The 21,412-nt window shown below is 35.2% G+C and overlaps 1 protein-coding gene across 3 annotated transcripts; it reads right to left on the bottom strand.

Moving 5' to 3' along the window:
• Positions 1-20,886, bottom strand: fhdc4 (FH2 domain containing 4). Of its 3 annotated transcripts, none has more exons than XR_015509630.1 (13): positions 19,857-19,970; positions 18,431-18,790; positions 14,968-15,029; positions 12,519-12,621; positions 9,929-10,014; positions 9,625-9,725; positions 6,775-6,845; positions 6,519-6,626; positions 6,353-6,423; positions 3,769-3,886; positions 3,405-3,569; positions 607-2,050; positions 1-556 (listed from the first exon to the last, which is right to left on the bottom strand). XR_015509630.1 is itself a non-coding variant. In XM_087284383.1 (13 exons), the coding sequence occupies exons 3-13, from the start codon at positions 18,749-18,751 to the stop codon at positions 998-1,000; spliced, it is 2,259 nt and encodes a 752-aa protein (XP_087140509.1). In that variant the 5' UTR covers positions 18,752-18,790; positions 19,857-19,956; positions 20,033-20,886; the 3' UTR covers positions 1-997. The 3 variants fall into 3 exon arrangements, 2 of the variants coding, with proteins under 2 accessions (XP_087140509.1, XP_087140508.1); XM_087284383.1 differs by adding an exon at positions 20,033-20,886 and having other exon boundaries at positions 1-2,050; positions 19,857-19,956; XM_087284382.1 differs by having other exon boundaries at positions 1-2,050.
• Between the last annotated feature and the right edge of the window lie 526 nt (positions 20,887-21,412).

The following is a 21,412-nucleotide window of genomic DNA, read 5'->3' as shown; positions in this document are numbered from 1 at the left end:
TTCGCGGAAGAATATCATTATTTATTAATAATAACATATAATTAAAAGTAAATTGAGCAAATTCGTTATTTGAGAAGTGTGTATCTAACTGGTAGCCCTTCACATTAATCAGTTCCCAAGAAGTAGCTTTCAGTTTTAAAAAGGTTGGTGACCCCTGGTACAAACTGATCTTCTGTAGTGACATCAACTTTAGGACCACATACTGTATTAAGGTGGCCAAAATCAAAATGAAAAAGATCAGATTGCAGATGGTTCATGCTGTTCACAGACTGTCACAAAATAGACTCGAATCACAAATGGGCAAAAAAAAAAAAAAAAAAAAAGAGAACAATTTGAGACACAGTGCAGTCTGAATCATTGATATACAGTTGAAGTCAGAATTATTAGCCCCTTTTTGAATTTAATTTATAATGACGTTTAACAGAGCAAGGAAATTTTTACAGCATGCGTGATAAATTTTTTTCTGCTGGAGAAAGTCTAATTTGTTTTATTTCAGCTAGAATAAAAGCAGCTTTTAATTTTTTAAACACCATTTTAAGGTCAAAATTATTAGCCCCTTTAAGGTAATTTTGTTTCTGACTGTCTTCAGAACAACAATCGTTATACAATAACTTGCTTAAAAACCCTAACCTATCTAGTTAACCTAATTAACCTAGTTAAGCCTTTAAATGTTACTTTATGCTATAGTGCCTTGAAAAATATCTAATAAAAAATTATTTACTGTCATCATGACAAAGATAAAATAAATCAGTTATTAGAAATGAGTTATTAAAACTATTATGATTAGAAATAATAATTCTGACTTCAACTGTATGTCATGTACTGCCCCCTTGTGTTGCATAAAGAGCACTGCAGGTGAAACTTACTGTTTTCCACACATTCAAACTCCTGCTTTTTAAATAGGTGACAAGGAAATTATCCATCACGAAGTACCAAACTAGCTTTTCATACATGCAGCAGGAATGTCTGAATAAATATATATATACATGTTTTTAAATCATGGGTCCACACTGTCAGAATCAAGCTCTTTCGATTTGTCCTTTTCCCTCCAGCGCTTAAATAAAGACATAAAGCTAAAGCCTTCTTTAGCACTTTTAAAGGATACTGTCTGGCTGTTTCTTTTCCCACCATTAAACTGCATGTTAGGCACTGTGTCTTCAGTCTTTGCCTCTGATTTTTCTAATTGTGGTGATTCAGTGGATTGTGATTCGTTTTGAGAATTGGAGTCTTTAACAGTAGAGTTCTGTTGTGTGGAAAGTATAGCACTATCCAAAGATTTCACCTTCCCAATAGCATCTATAGAGGGAGCCGGAGATGCATTCAGATTGCACGGCACGAATATGTCCTCTTGGCTGGCGTTTCCACAGTTGGCTTCGGGAAGTGAGATCGTGTGCCGGCGGTTGATGATCTGGCTGTTTTGCAACAGAGAGCTGGAGTTTGCAGTGTTTTCTTCTATGGCTACTATGAGCAGCTGTCTTCTGTCTTCCTGGAAGAATGTCTGGCGTGGAGACAGGAGCGGTGAAAGGGCCTCGCCAGATGAAATGCTGCTTTTACTAGACTGGTATTGTAAAACTTTCCTTGACACCTCTCTCATATTGCGCACCTCCTTCTCAGTCTGAACATCATCCTCATCCTGCTCTGTTGTTACCGAGAGTCTCTGATTGACTGTGGAATTGGGGGTACTGGGGGTTTCATGCGCCGGGCTTGAGATTGTAATCTGTGGGTTTTTAGGCATCTCTTCCCTTTCAAAGCTCTCCTTGATCACAGAGGATTGCAGGGCACCTTTGATCCAACTGTCTCTTTTGACCGCCCTGTCAGCGGGACGATTTTCCTGGAGGATGTCAGTAAGGTTCCCTAGTGTGGGTGAAGCATTTCCTGCTCTGCGACGGGACTGGCGACTGTTGAACCTCTGTAGAATGGACTCCAAAGCAGCTCCTTCAATGTCCTTGTCTCGTGAGGAGCAGGTGGCAGTGGAGCGTCGCTTGGCTGCATTTTGAGAACCCTCTCGCTGCCTGCGCTTCACTTCCAGTATGTCTCGATCGAGGTTCTCCTAAAGCAGAGAGAGGACATGTAAACATAGTTCTTACACCTTTTCTAAAGTCAAATATAACCATATATATATATATATATATATATATATATATATATATATATATATATATATATATATATATATATATATATATATATATATATATACTGTATATATATATATGTAAAGTTGAAGTCAGAACTATTAGCCCCCCTGTTAATTTTTTTCCCTAATTTCTGATAGTTCACTCTAAAATGAATTTCGTTTACTCATTCTCCACTTGTTCCAAAACTGTTTGATTTTCTTTCTTCTGCTGAACCCGAAGAAGAAATACTTAAGAATAACAGCCATTAGCCCCTTTCACACAGTGATACTGGTAAATATCCAAAAATTCCAGTATGACTTTACCGGTAAATTCATAAAAAAGGTGTTCACACAGACACGGACGTTCCATCATTTTTCCAGAAAAAACCATTCCCACATCCATTCCAAAATACTGGTAAATTCTGACATCATTAACCAGAAATGACCCATAAACAGCAGCGCTTGTATTTGTAAACATAGAAATGGTTTTACTTTTATTTAAAGTTTTAGCATTTATGCAGATGCTTTGTGAGACATCCAAAGGCAGAAACGTGAACCGCGATTAAATGTTTACACAATTGTCTACATTACAAATTCTGTGGAATCAAGTATTGTAAACAACTTATATAAAAACATATTAAGGAACACTTTCAGATGTCGAGTTAGTCATAATATGTGTGTGATGTCGCTCACCGGCTCCTTCACGTGCACGCGTCAAGCAGAGCTTGAAGGTAAACAAACAGGGGTTTCAGGGGTATCATAAGCATTTCTTCAATAATTGTTTACACAGTTAGCATTAAGAAGGAACACATAAACATTATCTGACTAACATCTAGCAGCTAAATGTGTCTGGAAAAATATTCTAAGGCTTTTATTTTTATAAAAAGTGTGGATTTGAATGTGTCTGAGCCAAAGTAGACATCTCAAGACATCGCGTTCTAGATGTGAATGCAGTCTCTGGCACAGCACTCCGACGAATTACTGGTAATGTTACAACTTCTCTTTCGGGAAAATAGCCGGAACGAGTTTACCCGTATTTTCAAAAAGGGCCCGTTCACACATACAGACCTTTCCAGAAAATTGTCGGTAATTTCCCAGAAAGGTCTGTATGTGTGAAAGGGGCTGTAGACTACCATAGTATTTTTTGTTCCTACTATTGACGTCAAAGGCTGTTTTTTGACATGTTTTTCAACATTCTTCAGAACATCTTGTTTTGTATTCAACAGAAGAAAGAAATTCATTAAAGTTTACAACCACTTAAGTGTAATATCTTTAGATGGGGAATTACCTGGACTGCTCGTTTGAACTTCTCACAGAAAGAGTAGAAAATGGAGCAACACTCCTCTAGTTTGAACTGAGTAGGGTCCTCACAGAAATACTGTGCCACTGAATCACTCACGGCTGAAAGCATCTTGAAGGATTCCTCCATCTCCTGTATTCGTGTCTCTGCATTCTAAAAAAGCAAAGGAAAAGATAGATGGAAGGACTCTTCAGAAATTAAACTTCTTTAGAAATTAGCATTTCATGCAGTTTGGTGAATGCAATGATGTAGTATTTTAGCATTTCTGGAAACTAAAGAGTTAAAAGCAAAACATGCCTGCTCATATTCACAGGTAAACTCTTGAAGAATGTTGACGTATAAAATTCCTCACCTGCAGAAAATCCCTCATCTGTTCCTCCAGATCCGGCTGTTTACTAGCATTCTCCTTGGACTTCTGGACTTTACTTATTTCCTTTTGGAAATCAGTCTCAATTTCCTGCTTATGAATCCTGTATTGACGAAGACAGAAAATATTTTTCCACTAATTTCTGGCTTTTCATCATGTATTGCTATTGAGCTCAGCAATTGAACCGTTATAGATCTATTGCAAGTCTTTTAAACCAAACATACAAAAGAAAATGACTGCGTTTCAAATTTCATATAATATTAACATTATTGAGAATTGTTAATAACACATTTTATTTTTAAAGTCAGTATCATTAACTATAAATACAACTATTAAAATGTGTTTTTTTTACTAAAGTCAAAACATCAAAAAATATATAATAAATGAAATGTTAGAGCATAAACTAACTCTAAAAATAAAAACAGGAATATTAGAAACATCACTATGGCCACTAACGGATATTACCGAAAGTACTGTAATAAAATAAACATAAATTAAGGCTGAATAGAAATATGTCATTTTATACACGGCAAAAAAATGCTTTTCTTACTTAGATTTTTGTCTTGTTTCTAGTCCAAAATCTACCAATTCCTAAATCAAGAAGAATTTTCTAGACAAGCAAAACATACGGTCTTGTTTTGAGAAATGATATGCCAATATTAAGTGAGTTAAGCAAAATATTCTGCCAATGGGTTAAGCAAAATAATCTTACGTCATAAGAAAAAAACAAGATTAATTTGCTTACCCTATTGGCAGATTATCTTGCTTGTTTTAAGGAAAAACTCACTTAATATTGGCATTTTATTTTTAAAAACAAGACAATTTGTTTTGCTTGTCTAGAAAATGTTTCTTGATATAAGAAATTTTAGATATTTAGACTAGAAATAAGACAAAAATTCTAAGCAAGAAAAGCATTTTTTGCAGTGTATATGCAGAAAAGCATATGAAATGCAGGTTAAGTGAGTACTTTAATGTTTCAAATGATTTATCAGTGTAACAGATATATTTATGAAATATGAAAGTACACAGTAATGATGGCCTGTATTTATTGATGAAAGAAATACACAGAATATTCATAGGTATAGTTAAGTATAAAGATTTCAAATGATAATTATAATATTTTGTTCTTAAATATATATTTTTAAATACATAATTAATAGCTCCTGTTATAAATGTGTATTTTTCTTTTATATAAATTGTTATACAGTTAGGTCCATAAATATCTGTTTGGAACAATTTGGCAGAGCACCACCAAAAAATTAAACACAGCATCTGATGTCTATGCGTTCCGGACTTCAGGCTGTAATTGACTGCAAAGGATTGGCAACCAAGTATTAAAAAGTTAAAGTTTGATTTATGATTATTATTCTGTCTAATTACTTTTGGTCCCTTAACAAGTGAGAGGCACATATGCAAACTGTTGTAATTCCTACAGCATTCACCTGATTTGGATGTAAATATTCAATATTAAATGAAATATTTAAATTAAAGCTGACAGTCTGCAGTTAAAGCACATCTTGTTAATTTCATTTCAAATCTATTGTGTTGGTGTTTAGAGCCAAAAATGTTAGAATTGTGTCGATGTCAAAATATTTATGGACATAACTGTATATACACCATTTCACCTTTGATCCATATAAAGAACACTAGAATGGAGCTAAAATAACTCCAGCTCCAGATTTTTGTAATATGCGCAGTTTTATATCCAGCTACAACATAATGAATGGGATAAAACAGAAGACTTATTGGTAATTTAAGGAACTTTTCAGTGTAACAGATATATTTGTGAAATATAAAAGTACACATAGCCTGTATTTATTAATAAAAAATACACAGAATATTCATATTACATAATGGTCTTATTTTTTTATTAAAAATAAAAAAGTGTGTTATTATTTAAGTATAAAGATTTCAAATGATAATTTTTATAATGTTTAGTCCTTAAATGTAGTTTTTTAAAATACATTATTAATAAATCCTATTCTAAATTATATTATATAAACAGTTATATGAACCCCATTTCACCTTTGACCCATATAAAGAACACAAATATTGAGCTTAAATAACTTTAGCTCCAGATATTTGCAATTTTTATCGTAATTTTTGTGCATTTTTATATTCAGGCAGCTACAACATAATGAATGAGATTACACAGAAGACTTATTGATATGTGAATGTTCACAGTAATGATGGCCCATATTTAAAGATGGCCCACATTAATAAAAATACACAGAAGATTCATTTTACATAATATTCTTTTTTAATTTAATTAAAAATTGTGTTTTTAAGATAGTAAAGTATAAAGATTTCAAATTAAAATTTATATAATAGTTATATAGTAATATATAGTTTTATAATACATCATCAGTAAATCTGTTTTAAATACTGTACGTATTCTTCTATTATATAAACTGTTATTTAAACCCCATTTCACCTTTGAACCATACGAAGCACACTAAAATGGACCTAAAATAATTTTAGCTCCAAATGTTTGCACTATGAGCATTTTATATACAGCTACAAACAAAAAATGAGATAAAACAGAAGGTTTCAAAGAGCAATAGCTTACCTCGCTGCATCCCCAATGTTTTGTAGCTGCTCTGGAAACTTCAGCAGCGCTGCATCAATTTTCTGGGCTTGCTGAAATACAAAACACACGAGAAACAAATTGAAATAGAAATACAGTGCCTTACGCAGCTCTGAAAACACAATATGATATTAAACATCAATGCTACCATCACAACATAGTGCATAAGGTTCATTCCAGGCTTGTTGGCTTTGGTATCCGCTAGTTTGAGTAGTGATGTTATGCGAAAGCCCACGGCGCTGCCAGCGTAGCCTCCCTGGTGGGAGTGAAGACAGAAAGATTAGTATCTCATGACAATCTAAACACACACACACATATGCAGTGCATTGCAATATTTGAGGTTAACCAACCTTAATCATTTTCAACAAGCATAACAAGATTCAGTAGTGCATGATTGTACTCACAGAGTTCATGTAGTTGCCCGTTTTTAAGACCAGGCGAATGACTGAATGGAGATCAGCACAATCCAACAGTTCTGGAAATCATTTCATACATCAGTTGAATGAAATTAAATGAAACATACTCATGTAATTGCAAAGTGCATGTAATTGCAGTAAAACCATGTAGGGTTATTATAGTTATCTAAATCTATGGAACTAAAATGATTATTTTTTTTACTTATAATAAATCTAATATAACTCTTAAACCTAATTTAGCAACCTGCCAAATGCAAATATTTCTCATTTTCATAAATTAAAATGACAATCCAAAATAAACAACTATATATAAAAGAAGAAAAACTACAATTAATAAAACTTTTAAATAAAATAAAGTTTATCTAAATAAAAACAAAAATTCAAGTTTTTTAAAGAAACTAAAATAGTTACTCAGTGATAAAAAAATTATACTAAAGTCCTACCATTAAAGATTAACGTTTTAAAGTGTAAAAAATGAAGTAAAAACAAACAAACAGATAAAACATTTCCAACAGAATTCAATCAATTAACAGAATACTGAAATCGTTTTTAGAAATAGTCAGTGATACAAAAATATTGCTGGTAATACAGCACTAATAGGTTTTTAAAGTTTAATAAACATAGTCATGAATTATATAATTATGCAATCATTCAGTATTACAGTATTTTAAGGCAATTTGAATGATTCAACTGTTATTTTCATTCAAAAGGAATAATTGAAAAGAATGACTAGCTTATAATATAAACATTTTTGTGTTTGTATCCATGTGTGTGTGTGTATGTGTGTGTGTCCGTCTGTGTATCTCTCTATTAATATGAATTTACACATTTCTAAAAAAAACAATCAAACGAGTAATACATATTAGTAATAATTATTATATTAATAAATAAAATAATTATAAAATGTACTATTAACTACATACTGTGATATAATATATTAATTTAATAATATTCATTTACTATTATTATGCATATGTATTTAATAAAAATCTATCTATATATTATTATGGTTATTCTACTATTATTATATTCGTTATTTCTTTCTTTTCGGCTTAGTCCCTTTATTAAAATGGTGTCGCTACAGCAGAATGAACTGCCAACTTATTTAGCACATGTTCCACACAGCAGATGCCCTTCTAGCCGCAACCCATCTCTGGGAAACATCCATACACACTCATTCACACTCATACACTACGGACAATTTAGCCAACCCTTAGTTTAGTCCCCTTATTAATCCGGGGTTGCCAGAGCAGAATGAACTGCCAACTTATACAGTAAACCAATCACTGGAAAACACCCATACATTCTCATTCACACACATACACTAAGGACAATTTTTGCTTACCCAATTCACCTGTACCACATGTCTTTGGACTGTGTGGGAAACTTGAGCACCCGGAGGAAACATGCAACAACGAGAACATGCAAACTCCACACAGAAACCCCAAATGACACAGCGACCTTCTTGCTGTGAGGCAACAGCACTACCTTCTGCGCCACTGCGTCACCATTATTTTAATCAATTATTGTAAATAGATGGACCAAAGGATGGATAAACAGATGATAGATACAGTAGATGGATTGATATGCAGTGAATGAGAACAAAACACCACAGGATGGTTGGATGGATGGATGGATGGATGGATGGATGGATGGATGGATGGATGGATGGATGGATGGATGGATGGATGGATGGATGGATGGGTGGATGGGTGGATGGATGGATGGATGGATGGATGGATGGATGGATGGATGGATGGATGGATGGATGGATGGATGGATGGGTGGATGGGTGGGTGGTGGTTAAATTGATTGATAGAGTGAAAGACAAAGATAGATGGACCAAAGAATGGAGAGATGGAAGGAACAAAAGATGTATGGATGGGTGCATGTATAAATGGAACAAAATATGGATAGGTGGATTGATAGACACTAAAAGAGAAATTCAGATGGCTGTTCATCCTAGATAGATGGATAGATCAATAAATTTATTGATAAAAAGTTGGATGGACAGATATATAGATGGATTGATAAACAAAGAAAGAGAACGATGGACCAAAGCATAGATGAAACTAAGGATGGGTGGATGGATGGATGGATGGATGGATGGATGGATGGATGGATGGATGCATGGATGGATGGATTGATAAAGAGTAAAAGAAAAAAAATAGATAGACCCAAGGATGGATGGATGGATGGATGGATGGATGGATGGAACAAAAGATGGGTGGATAATTGGATGGACAATTAGTTGGATGGATTAAAAGGCAGTGAAAGAAAAAGTTAGATGGACCAAAGGATGGATGGATAGGTAGATAGATAGATAGATAGATAGATAGATAGATAGATAGATAGATAGATAGATAGATAGATAGATAGATAGATAGATAGATAGATAGATAGATAGATAGATAGATAGATAGATAGATAGATAGATAGATAGATAGATAGATAGATAGATAGAACAACATGTAGATGGATGAAATTATGGATGAATGGATGAACAGATGGATGAAAGTGAAAGATGGACTGATGGATGGATGGATGGATGGATGGATGAATTAATGGATGGTACAAAATATGGATGAAACAAAAGATGGATGGATGAATGGATAAATGAAACAAAAGATGAATAGATGGATGGACGGACGGATGGATGAATGGATGGATGGATAGACAGAGAGATGTGTGGATAGACAGATGAATGGATGGGTGGATTGACAGCTGGTGAAAAGAAAGATAGAAGAACCAAAGAATGGATGAACGAACGGACGGACAGATGGACAGTCAGACAGATGTTATTATTCTGATTTAGTTATTAAATTTTATTAATCTTACCACGTCCAGCAGAGGTCATGACTGCAATAGCGTGGCTGACCTCATCCATAAAATGGGGGAACTCCTCTTTAAGCACTAAACAGTTCAACCGTTCCTCATAACTAGGAAAAAACAAACAAATAAATATAATCACGATGGCATATTTAACGTCCTCTCACATTAAGAGTAAATTGCAGTGACCTTCAAACACACCGTGATGTATTGATTATCAATATGTGACGATGGAGATAAAGCATGAGCAGTGCTGTGCAAATGACAGTCTAATGAAACGTGTAAGTGTGTACGTGTGGTTGCAAACACCCACCAAGGTACTTTGACAAGTTGCACCATGAACCGATCAGCCTCTGAGAGAACTGAAGGGTCTCCTTTAAAATCACGAAGCTGACGAACCTGAAAAAAACAGGTAACACAGAACAGTAAGCTCTCAGGTTTATAATTTAAATTGCTGCTATATATATATATATATATATATATATATATATATATATATATATATATATATATATATCTTTTTTTTACCGTAATTTAAGAAACAGATCATAAAAAAATGTAATTTCTCCAATTTACACACACAAGAGCAGACCTGGGCATTTTGCAGCTCACTAGACTACTTTGATCGGCCCGCGTGAAGTATTTACTTCATTTAAATTCAACTGCTAACAGGGCCTTGCAATGCGTAGGTCTGATATTGTGTGCCAACAAAAGGGGACTTTCACATATAGCTTCTTTTGCGCTCACGATCACATTTTACAGGTGTAGCGAGTTGAAAAATCGAAACATTTTCGAGTGCCATGAGCGAACCACGAGTCATGTGACAGGAACCAAACAGGCAGCTTCACACTTTGTATGAAAATACACAACAACAAAGGTAGACTAACAACCTGAGATTAACGATATAACAAATCCAGATATAGATCCTCTCTCATTGATGATCATTACATCACATACCCACATCATACAACCTGACTTCAGTGCACTTGTTCAGCCCAAAACAGGCTAGAATTCTCTCACTGAACATATAAAAATATGACTGAATGAATAAAAATAAACTAAGGCAAAGCAATCAAACAAACAACCCAGTGGGATTTATATGAAGTTGATTTTGTGATGCTGGTATTTAAAATACTTTTTAAAACTTTAGAGTTTTTATAAATGTTTATTGAATAGTTTCACTGAATGTTTTTTTTTTTTTTTTTACAGATTAACTGTATTAGTCTGGCCCTCTAAAACCACTCCAGAGTCTAATGTGGCCCCTTGGAAAAATGTATGGCCCTAGAGCCATCCTTAGGGGTTGATCACAACGAACGCGCCTTTACATTCCAAAAAATGTGAGGCACACCACACTGACTTTTTATAGACAAGAAAAAAAAGCAGAGTGCGTTTTGTATGTCTGAATCAGCTGCATAAATAATAGGGAGAAAGCAGATGACCATGGCTCAGTTATTCCATAGACAAGTTTTGAGTAAAGCTCAGAGTATTCTGTCAGATGATCCCCATCCTATGCACCACGAGTTTTTATCGTCCACCTTCTGGTATTCGATATAGAACTCCTATTAATAAAACAAATTGTATAATGTGCTTTTGTGAATTATGTGTTATATGCAACCAAAATGCCTTCGAGAAATGAATAAAAACTGACTGACTGACTGCGAAAGTTGCTGTTGATATAAATGTAATATTAATATTTAATAATATTGTGATATTCAAGATTTGTGAGTCATATTGTACAGCACTGGATTACTCAAAACAGCAACCATAAGTCTCTCCTTCATCCTAAAAAGTCTCTGTTGTTGTCTTGACAACACAAACACTGCAGGCACCTCAACGGAAACCCCACCTCTGCTTTCATTTGATTGGAGATGGAAAAGACGCGACTGCGCAACACGTTTTTTTCCGTTCAGAGTCGACTTTTTTCCAACTGTGAGCACACGACGTGCAAGGGCAAAAATGCGAGGCGAAGCAGGCGGTTAAAAAGCGAGGCACGCAGGGCACATAAGCAGCACGCACAACACTTACAGTCATTAGTAAACCATTCAAAAAAGGCGCCTTTCAACGCAAAAATCTTATTCAGTGTGATCGGTCCCTTAAGAGGGACATACACCAGAAGCATTGCTCTGCGATGCGCCACGCAGCGCCATGCATTTTAGAATTCTACACATAGGTTTCTATCAGGGTACACACACCGGCGCCTCAGGTCAGCAGCTGTTGGCAGCGCCCAGCCACGACTCAGGACACTGTTCATATTTCTGTTGCGCCGACTGATTATTTTAATTTTAAATAGCATGCGAATGTGCCCGTCTGGTGTGCGATACTTTCAACTGTCATGTGCGCACCGTGACGCAACGCTAAGCGGCGCATCCGGTGTGTGATGTCCTGTAGTGTATATGACTTTGATCTACCAGACAAACACAAGTGGAGTAGCTTTACATTTTAACCAGGCTCTTGAATGCTGTGTAATGGTATCGGTTAGTGCCAAAGCTTCGAAAAATCTTTGCTGTGATTCCAGTACATAATATTTAACTAGATATTTTTCAATATACTAATATTACTAGTACTAGTAGTCAGATTAAAGTTCAATTTAAAGGCTTAACTAGGCAAGTTAGGGTAATTAGGCAAGTTATTGTATAACAGTGGTTTGTTTTGTAGACAATCGAAACAAATATATTGCTTAAGGGGGCAAATAATAGTGACTTTGAAATGGTTTAAAAAAAATAAAAACTGCTTTTATTGTAGCTAAATCAAATCAGACTTTCTTCAGAGGAATTTATCTTTTAGGAAAAAAATTCTTGCTCTGTTAAACGTCACAGGAAATGTTTGAAAAAGAAACACAATTTGACAGGAGGGCTAATAGTTTTGACTGTATCATTGGCCCTCTTCCCCACAGTACATCTCACCTCGCCTTCCTCTGGCAGCAGTTTGCACATCTCCTTCAGTTTCCCAGGTCCAAATTTGTCACCTCTGCCATTGACTATGTCCTCAATCATTCCATTCACTGACCTGTGAAAAAAAGAAAGAGCTAGAAGTGGTAGAATCACAGGATCAGGACTCACACTATTTCAGGGGTAACAAAATCTCAGATTTACCAGAAATAAATTGGAACTGGATTTTTGCCAGTATCATACAGAATATTTAATCCCTCATGATTCCTTACAAACATTATACAATAGTAATAATAATAATAATAATAATAATAATGTCGACACGGTGGCTCAGTGGTTAGCACTGTCGCCTCACAGCAAGATGGTAGCTGGTTCAAGACTCAGCTGGGTCAGTTGGTGTTTCTGTGTGGAGTTTGCATGTTCTCCCCGTGTTGGCGTGGGTTTTCTCCAGGTGCTCCAGTTTCCCCCACAGTCCAAAGACATGCGCTATAGCTGAATTGGCTTGCCCGTAGAAGTGTGTGAATGTGTGTGTATGAATGTTTCCCAGTACTGGGTTGCAGCTGGAAGGGCATCTGCTGTGTAAAACATATGCTAGATGAGTTGGCAGTTCATTCCGCTGTGGCAACCCCTGATGAATAAAGGAACAAACCTAAAAAAAAATATTAATGAATAAATAATAATAATAATGAATAAATAAGTTATTTGTTAAAGGTAGATTTAAAAGTGAAAGCATTTATAGAAAGCAGCAGTCAACATTTGAATTGGATCAACTTTGATGATAGTGGATTTTTACTTTTACTTGAGATCCATTGGCTGAAATGATTCTTAATACCATGTGTAAACAAAAAACAAAAACAAACAAGCAAACATGTTTTCAAGAATGGCAGACCTAAATAGACCACTGACTTCCAGTGCGGTCAAATAGATATGTAAACTGTAGCCATTTGGTTACCATAAAATTTTTTAAATACCATAGTACAAGTTTGTATTGATGACAGAATTGTCATATTTGCGATGCACTAGTTTCTTAGTTTAAAGAGGAGGTCTTTTTATGGCCTGTGTATTTTTAAGGCCAGATTGTGTTTGTAAGATGCAAAGCAATGTGTGCCCATGCTTCATTTGTAGAAAATGAAATTATTTTTTCATATATCTTACTTTGATTATATACAGCTACTCAGCTAACATGAACACGACTGTCATGATTCCTAGTTCCTCTAAAAGGCCCGTCTACAAGAGGCTCTGCTTGGTCAGCTAACATAATGTGCTGTGATTCTGCTCCACGTCACCAGAAAAAAAGTCACATGCCTTTAAGCACACGTTTTTGTGCAGTGTAATCAGAGTAGCTGTTAATAGCCAAAATAAAGAAACAAAACAAGCTGTGTGAAAATAGCTGCATTTGGATGCCATTTTAGCTTTCTCTGCTAAATTACAGAGTTACAGCGCCTCTGGCTACGAAATGTTGCTGCGCGGGGTATGTGCGCATGGGGAATGCTGAAGTGCTTGTGACCTCACTAGCCCGAAAGTATTTTTTGGTAGTCCCCAAACTTCGTTAGCTGTAGGCTTTGCTAAGCTAACTCTGTAAATGCCAATGTCTCCCTTTGCATTAAACTTTGCACGTTTTACATTGAGAGATGTTGTTTATGTTCACATAGCTAAACGAAACCTTAGTGAACCATTCCTTTAATGTGTAGCGACAACACACATTAGTAGGTTCATTTCTCAGAAGTGTAAATTCTGCAGTTCTGTGGCATATCAACATTGTTTGTTTGAGCAGTTCAACACAGCAACAGTGAGTGACTCAACCAATGGCGTGAGTTTGGGGGGTGGGACTACCTGTTTTAGTCTCACCAATAGTCAATGGGGGAATGTTTAAAAACAGTTTTAAAAACACCATATCCTCTGTAAAAGTCAATTCAAACTTGAACATTGTTCTCTAATGTAAGTGACACATCCAGTAGTCCATCATTAAAAACGTAACAGAGGAAGTGGCCAGAGCATTGACTTCCACACTCTGAGTCACACTTCACCTTGCTCTGATTGCTTCATGCACTTAATCTCCACTTCTTGGCCAAACATAAAAAATACCAGAACTAGACAAGCCCCATCTTGCTTTTTTAAGAGGTATACACTCGCACTAAAACTGGTCTGGCAAGCTCTAGCTGTTGAACTGATGTATTTAGCAACACGTGTTGAACTGTCACAATCAACTAATCAATATCCGATGAGAAACACTGTATGATTAAGAGAACTGCTGATGATGGGAATAATGCAAAGCCCATCTTATCTCCATGCCTGTACTCTGGCAGAAAAAGATATGGGCTGCCTGATGTTGTCAGGAAAAAAAATTCATTTGGCTTGCAGAGACATGTGAGCAATCTATCGGCATGACTCCTGTACGTTTCCACCCTAAAATCTGTTTGAAATGGAGAGCTTTCATTAATACTTCATCAAGGTACACACTCACCTTCTGAACTGCTTGAGGAAAATACCAATGTTCATGCTCTTCTTGGCATTGAGAATGGACACCTGGCAACAGAAAAAAAGCATTATTTGGACAGTTTGATTTTTTAGTTAGATTATTACCTTCTGTTTACACACACGTTCACAGGTTGTATTATTGTTTTATCCTTGTTCAGCTATGATTAATGAATGATGATTTACATACAACAACCGTGGCCATTCATTTCTTGCTTTAAGAACAATCACCAGAATGTTGTGATGATGTGATTCAACTGTTGTAAAATTGTTGTGCATCACAGTGTTTTTCCAAATGTAAGTTAGTTCATATTTGTGGAGTCCGCCTTTTGTAAACACTTACAGAAAAGAAGAAATGCCTCCACCTTTAAAAAGAGCTCAGATCAAAGGACAGACATAGTCAAGCGGAAAGTGCATGAATGTCACAGCATTGTCTTTTGAATGACTGTAAGTAATATTTGCAGAGAAAGTTACATTCAATCTAGTTGTAGGATGTTTTTTCTGGCTTTATGAATCATGAGTAAATCAATAAAAAACTAAAAACTTTCCAAATGACTCAAAACATGGGATTTTTCTGGAAAACACACAGGCCCCGGTTAAAAATCAGACTAAAAACTTATTTTTTACCATCTGATAGATATTAATAGTTACTAGTTAGTTCTGTATTATGTTTCTTTGGCAGAAGTTAGTGTTTAAACAAGCAAATAAAACATTGTTTACAATATGATACAACAAAAAAACGGTAAACATTACCTAACCATCTTTTGTTGATTTTAACATGTAATGAAACAAACTTTCTAAAAAGTAAAATGATAATGACAAATATAGACCCAATCCCAATTCTAACCCTTGGCCCTTCCCCTTACCCCTCATTTTGCTAGTTCACATGAAGGGGTAAAGGTGCCCAATTCTCTTTAGCGTGAAGCGTGACTGTTTCACAATCTGTTTCAATTAGTTAGTTACCTAAAATGACCTAACAATGAGCAATGCATTTCTTTAAATATTTATTCATCTTTATTTACTATGTTTTATTTCATGTTAGCTTAGGTCTACTAAATCCATTTGGTTACACCAAAAAAAAAAAAAAAACACTAAATAAAAGGGCCCTATCATACAAATATAAAGACCACTGCCTCCATGCTTCATCTCGGGGAGCTTTTTCAGCTCATTCATGACAATTTGCATTTTTATAATGTTACTATTATGATAAGTTTTATTTATTATATGTATATTTATATATGTTTGAATAAAAACAAGTTTAGATTTGTCCACCTGTCGGGTTTTGGAGACGTACTGTATGCATCTTTATTATTTGTGGTATTTTTTGACCTCACTTTGTTATGGTCCCACTTTATATTAAGTGTCCTTAACTAGTATGTACTTACAATAAAAAAAATAAATACAATGTACTTACTGTGTTTATAATGTATTTGAGAACACTTGTGGTGCTTTTGAGTTGGGATAGAGGTTGGGTTATGGACAGGTTTTGTGGCATGGGTAGGTTTTAAGGGTGGGTTAAGGTGTAAGGGATGGTCAACAGTGTATTTAAAAATGTAATTACAAAAGTTAAATACAGATGTAGTTACATACATGTATTTAATCAAGAATAAGTACATAGTAAATACATGTATTTACACAATAAGTACATTGCAACAAACTGTTATTTCCTATGTAAGTACATATTAGTTAAGGCCACTTAATATAAAGTGGGACCTTTGTTATTATTGTTCATCTATTCGTTTGCTAGAAATTAGAACTGAATTTAGAAATATTTTTTAAACAAATCTTTGCACATATCAAACTAAAGCCCCTTTCACACAGTGATACCGGTAAATATCCGGAAAATTTCCAGAACAACTTTACCGGTATATTCAAAAAAGCGCTGTTCACACAGGCGAGGACGTTACGGAAATTTTCCGGAAAAAAGCATTCACACATCCATTCCAAAATACCGGTAAAATCTGACATCATTCACCACAAATGAGCTTTAAACGGCTGCGCTTGTATTTGTAAACATTTGACTAAATTACAAACTCTGTGGATGATCAATATTGTGAACAACTTTCGCAGGATCACTTTCGCATGTTGAGATGTTCATAATATGTGCGTGTGCAGGCGCTCACAGGCTGTTTCACAGGCACACGCAAAGCTTGAAGGTAAACAAACAACGGCTTATCATAAGCATCTCATCGATGATTATTTACACAGTTGGCATTAAGAAGAACATATAAACGTGACCTGACTATCTTCTAGCAGCTAAATGTGTCTGGAAAAATATTCAAAGGCTTTTATTCTCACAAACCACGCGGACGTAAATGCGTCTGACTGTTGTGATTGGCTTAAGCAGACGTTTCACGTCAGCATGTTCTAGACATGCACGCGCTTATTACGGCAATCTTCCATCTGCATTCACACAGCGCAGCATTCCGGCAAATTGCCGGTAATGTTACAACTTCTCTTTCCGGAAAATAGCCAGAACGAACTTACCGGTATTTTCAAAAAGTTCACACCTGTTCACACATACATAAATTGCCGGCAATTTTCCGGAAAGGTCTGTATGTGTGAAAGGGGCTTAAATTAAATATGTAGGCTAATGGATGTCTTCAGTGGAGTGAGTTTCAACCGTTTAATTACTCTACGAAAGTAAAGGAGTAAAAGTAAAGAGAAAGTAAAGAGGGCGAATGAAGGAGGCTCGTTCTTTATCTTCACGCTGCAGATGGTCTGTTTAACTGTTCTTGCTAGTGAAGCATTCAGTTTTTCCACTTACAAAATCCATGTAAATAGCAAATGCTCCATGGCGTGATGAAACTGACTCTTAAAGGGAATGGGAGATAAGACTTTTAAATGCACGTTATGCTCAAAACACCCCCATAATTTATTAAGAGAATAAGCACAACCCTGTTAGACCATGCGCTGTGTAAACCGTATTTTTCCATCCTTAAAATAGCAGAGGTGGATTCGGACATGCAATTAATGCTTTTGCGCCTTGCACATTAGACTTTGCACCTAGATCATTAAAATAGGGCCCAAAGAGTTAAATTAGGTAGAATTAGCTCCTTATAGCAACAACTGCAGGTACTGCTTTTGAAGAAAGAATTACTGTGATAGTAGAGTACATGGATGATAACGGACCATAAAGAAACGGCTTATGCAAAACTAGCTATTACCACATGCACATCCTGCATTCGGCCAGATAACATGTGAAGTCCGAATCACCTTCAGCGCTGTAATCATTACTACAGTAATGATTATATAGCCCAAAATAAACAGAATACATTAAGTAAGGTGAGGTTACAACTAACTAAAAGTCATCTCTACAGTGCTGAGATCACAAACCCTACCCAGTGACACGTACTTTTATGCAGACAGATATGTTCAGCATCCCTCTGTTGAAAAGAGTCTAGAAAAACACTGTACAAAACAACTTTTTGGTACATTTCACCTGAACTCACCATTTCATTTCCAGGGGCATTGGTTGGAGATTGGCGTATACTTCGGCGGTTTGAGTTCTGGACTTGTTTCTGGTCGACGCGGCTGAAAAGCTCCTCCATTCTTTTGGTGTCCAACTCAAACTCCCTGTTCTTCTCAGTCCAGATGTTAGTTTTGCCCAGCACATTGTTCTTAGGTATGGGCTCCCAATTAAAATTACGCATTGTAGAAGCCCGTGTTGGACCTCTTGTGAATTGGCCGCCACCAGGGAATGGGGCAGGAGGTGGAGGGGGTGGTGGAGGAGGAGGAGGCGGCGGAGGAGGTGGTGGTGGTGGTGGAGTCATGGTTCGGATGTCACTTGCAAACACACTTCTGCATCATTCCTTTAAAGAAAGAACAAGTAATGAATCTATATGGAAACACTATTATTTATTCATTCATTCATTTTCTTTTTGGCTTAGTCATGAATCTGGGGTTGCCACAGCGGAATTAACCACCAACTTGGTAACTGTATTAAAAACGATGTTAATATATGCAGGTGCTGTTTTTTTTTTATTTATTTTTTTTTACCTTAGTTAATAATACTTCAACAGGTAATTATTAGTTCATGATAGCTTAGACCCTTTAAATCATATAAAAAAATTTACAAGAAAAAAAAAAGAATTGAAAATGAAGTGTGTGAAAATGAAGCACTGCAGTGGTTATTGTTAATTAAAGTTAGCTAGGGTACATTAGGTCAATAATTAACAAAGAATGTGGAAAATGAAAGCATATGGAAGCTGTCTCTTTTACAGTATGTTTAATAATGCTGCTGCCTAGCTGAAAAGGGAAGGACCGGTAGGGTAGGGAAGTTAATGGAGAAACTCGAGGTCCTAAGAATTGCTGAGCAGATAACAAGAGCAGGACAATGAAAATATGAAATGTTTTTAAAAGATTGTCAAATGTTACATAATTACATATTAGTAACATTGAATGATACTAGTATGGAGTGCCAGGCATTCTTGAAGTGAATTTGTAAATAAAATGTACCTTTACAAACATATTTAGGAGGGAAATTATTATATTTTGATACCACATTCTCATGAAACGACTACCACAATAAGCATGTTGCAAAAAATGTTATACATTAATATATCTGTAGAAACGGGGTTTTATATGTGCTCACCACAGAACCATGATACTTTCACAGCATTTTTGTAAGACTAAACCAAAATATAATTTCACACATTCATGTTTTGAAGCTTTAAAAAACCGTATGATGATTGCATTCACATCTAGCCTACAACCATTATGTTATGCGTACACATATATACTGTATATATTTTTATGCGATTTCAATTGTGCTACAAAGTGATATATTACATTAACAATGTTAGTCCATGACATTTTTTTATGGTAGCCTGTCATCGTGGTACTTTTTTAGCATTTGAAATTAATTTAAAAACTTACTCATTTAAGATGTATCCAACGACCGTCTGATGAACCCAAATAAACTTTCGCTATATACTCCATAGGAGAAACGTATGCTCCATGTTTCAGTCACACGGGGCTGTTGGTAAATGGACAGTAACGTTAAGCCGTCCTGCGGAAGAAAGACTGATGTTGCAATCGTCTGCTCTCTTTACCTGTAGCTCACGCCCAGAACTCGTCACCTCTTGTTTCAGACGCAAGCGAGCATGTGTCATCCCTGTTTAGATTTTAGAAAAAGTACCACATGAATGGGTATTTACCAAACTTAGCCGACACTAACAACCACCAACGTTAAAGTCAGAAATGTCCCGCTTTTTTGTACAATTGAGAATGTTTCAGTTTCAGTTTGGCACTTTTAATCACGAGTTAATACGGTGGAAATGTTTCAAACTCATCGGCTGCTAGAATTCTTGTGTTGTCTACTTGCAATCAATCATAAAACGCCTCACTCTATATCTCGTTAAATATTTATGATTGATTTCTACAGTTAGAAAACCACATTTTTAATGCTAACAAAGAGAATAGAGATACTAACAAATAGTTAGGATATATTACTGGATTAATTGAATTGTTATAGCTTAATCATCATACATTTATCAGCAAAAATCTATAAATGTCAATTTAAAGATTCAAACTACTTTTGGTAAAATGAGATGTCAACATACGGATGAAATATTATTCATTTCTTTATTTTGTGTATTATGTAACAATAAAACCGCATAAATGTACTTATTTTGACCTGGACTTTGCCACAAACTAATAGAATTTTAGTGTATTATAGTGCGTCTCCTCTGTATAAAGCGCTTTGAATAAAACAGGGCTTGGCAACATAAAAAAAAAAAAAATGTAAATACTAAGTAAATCATAGTATAAAAGTAAAAACATTTAAAAATAATTAAAATATATTTCTCAAAAAGACAAGAAACATTCCCATATATTAGGGGGAAGTTATATTATACTTTTGAAAAGGTTTTCATACTTTAACACAAAAGACGATATTTTGAAGAATGTTGCAAGCCATTGACTTTCATAGTATTTGTTTTTCCTACAATGGAAGTCAATGGTTACAGGTTTTCAACATTGTTCAAAGTATCTTCTTTAGTGCTCAACAGAACAACAAAAGCTATAAAAGGTTTGGAACAAGACAAGGGTGAGTAAATGACAGAATATTTTATTTTGAGGTAAACTATCCCTTTAATATTCAACTGTGGGTTTTACGGCTGTGAATAAAACAGGGTTTGGCAACATAAAAATCTATGTAAATACTATATTAATCATAGTATTAAAGTAAAAATATTAGAGATAATTATAATATATTTCTCAAAAAGACAAGACACATTCTAACATATTAGCGGGAAGTTATACAGTATTAGACTTTTAAAAAGGTTTTCATGCTTGACATATGAAAGTACAAATTACATATAATATTTCTTATCTAAGAAGAAAGTCTGTGTCAATACTGTCTCCAAAAAGTAGGCTGCTAGACTAGGCATATTTGTTGAATCAATATCAAAAAATTGTGTAACATGAACAAT

The sequence above is a fragment of the Danio rerio genome, chromosome 15 (assembly GCF_052040795.2).
Source record: "Danio rerio strain M-AB ecotype USA chromosome 15, GRCz13ab, whole genome shotgun sequence".
NCBI lineage: Eukaryota > Metazoa > Chordata > Actinopteri > Cypriniformes > Danionidae > Danio > Danio rerio.
The sequence above is the reverse complement of the archived record's forward strand: the minus strand, read 5'-3'. Positions and strand labels throughout refer to the sequence as shown.

Excerpts from the sequence above, each read along its gene's own strand:
- fhdc4 (XM_087284383.1), bottom strand. The coding sequence starts at position 18,751 with ATGACTCCACCACCACCACCACCTCCTCCGCCGCCTCCTCCTCCTCCA. Across the intron at positions 6,846-9,624 it reads CATGACCTCTGCTGGACGTG|AACTGTTGGATTGTGCTGAT; the intron begins GTAAGATTAATA and ends AATGATTTCCAG. Across the intron at positions 2,051-3,404 it reads AGTTCAAACGAGCAGTCCAG|GAGAACCTCGATCGAGACAT; the intron begins GTAATTCCCCAT and ends TCTCTGCTTTAG.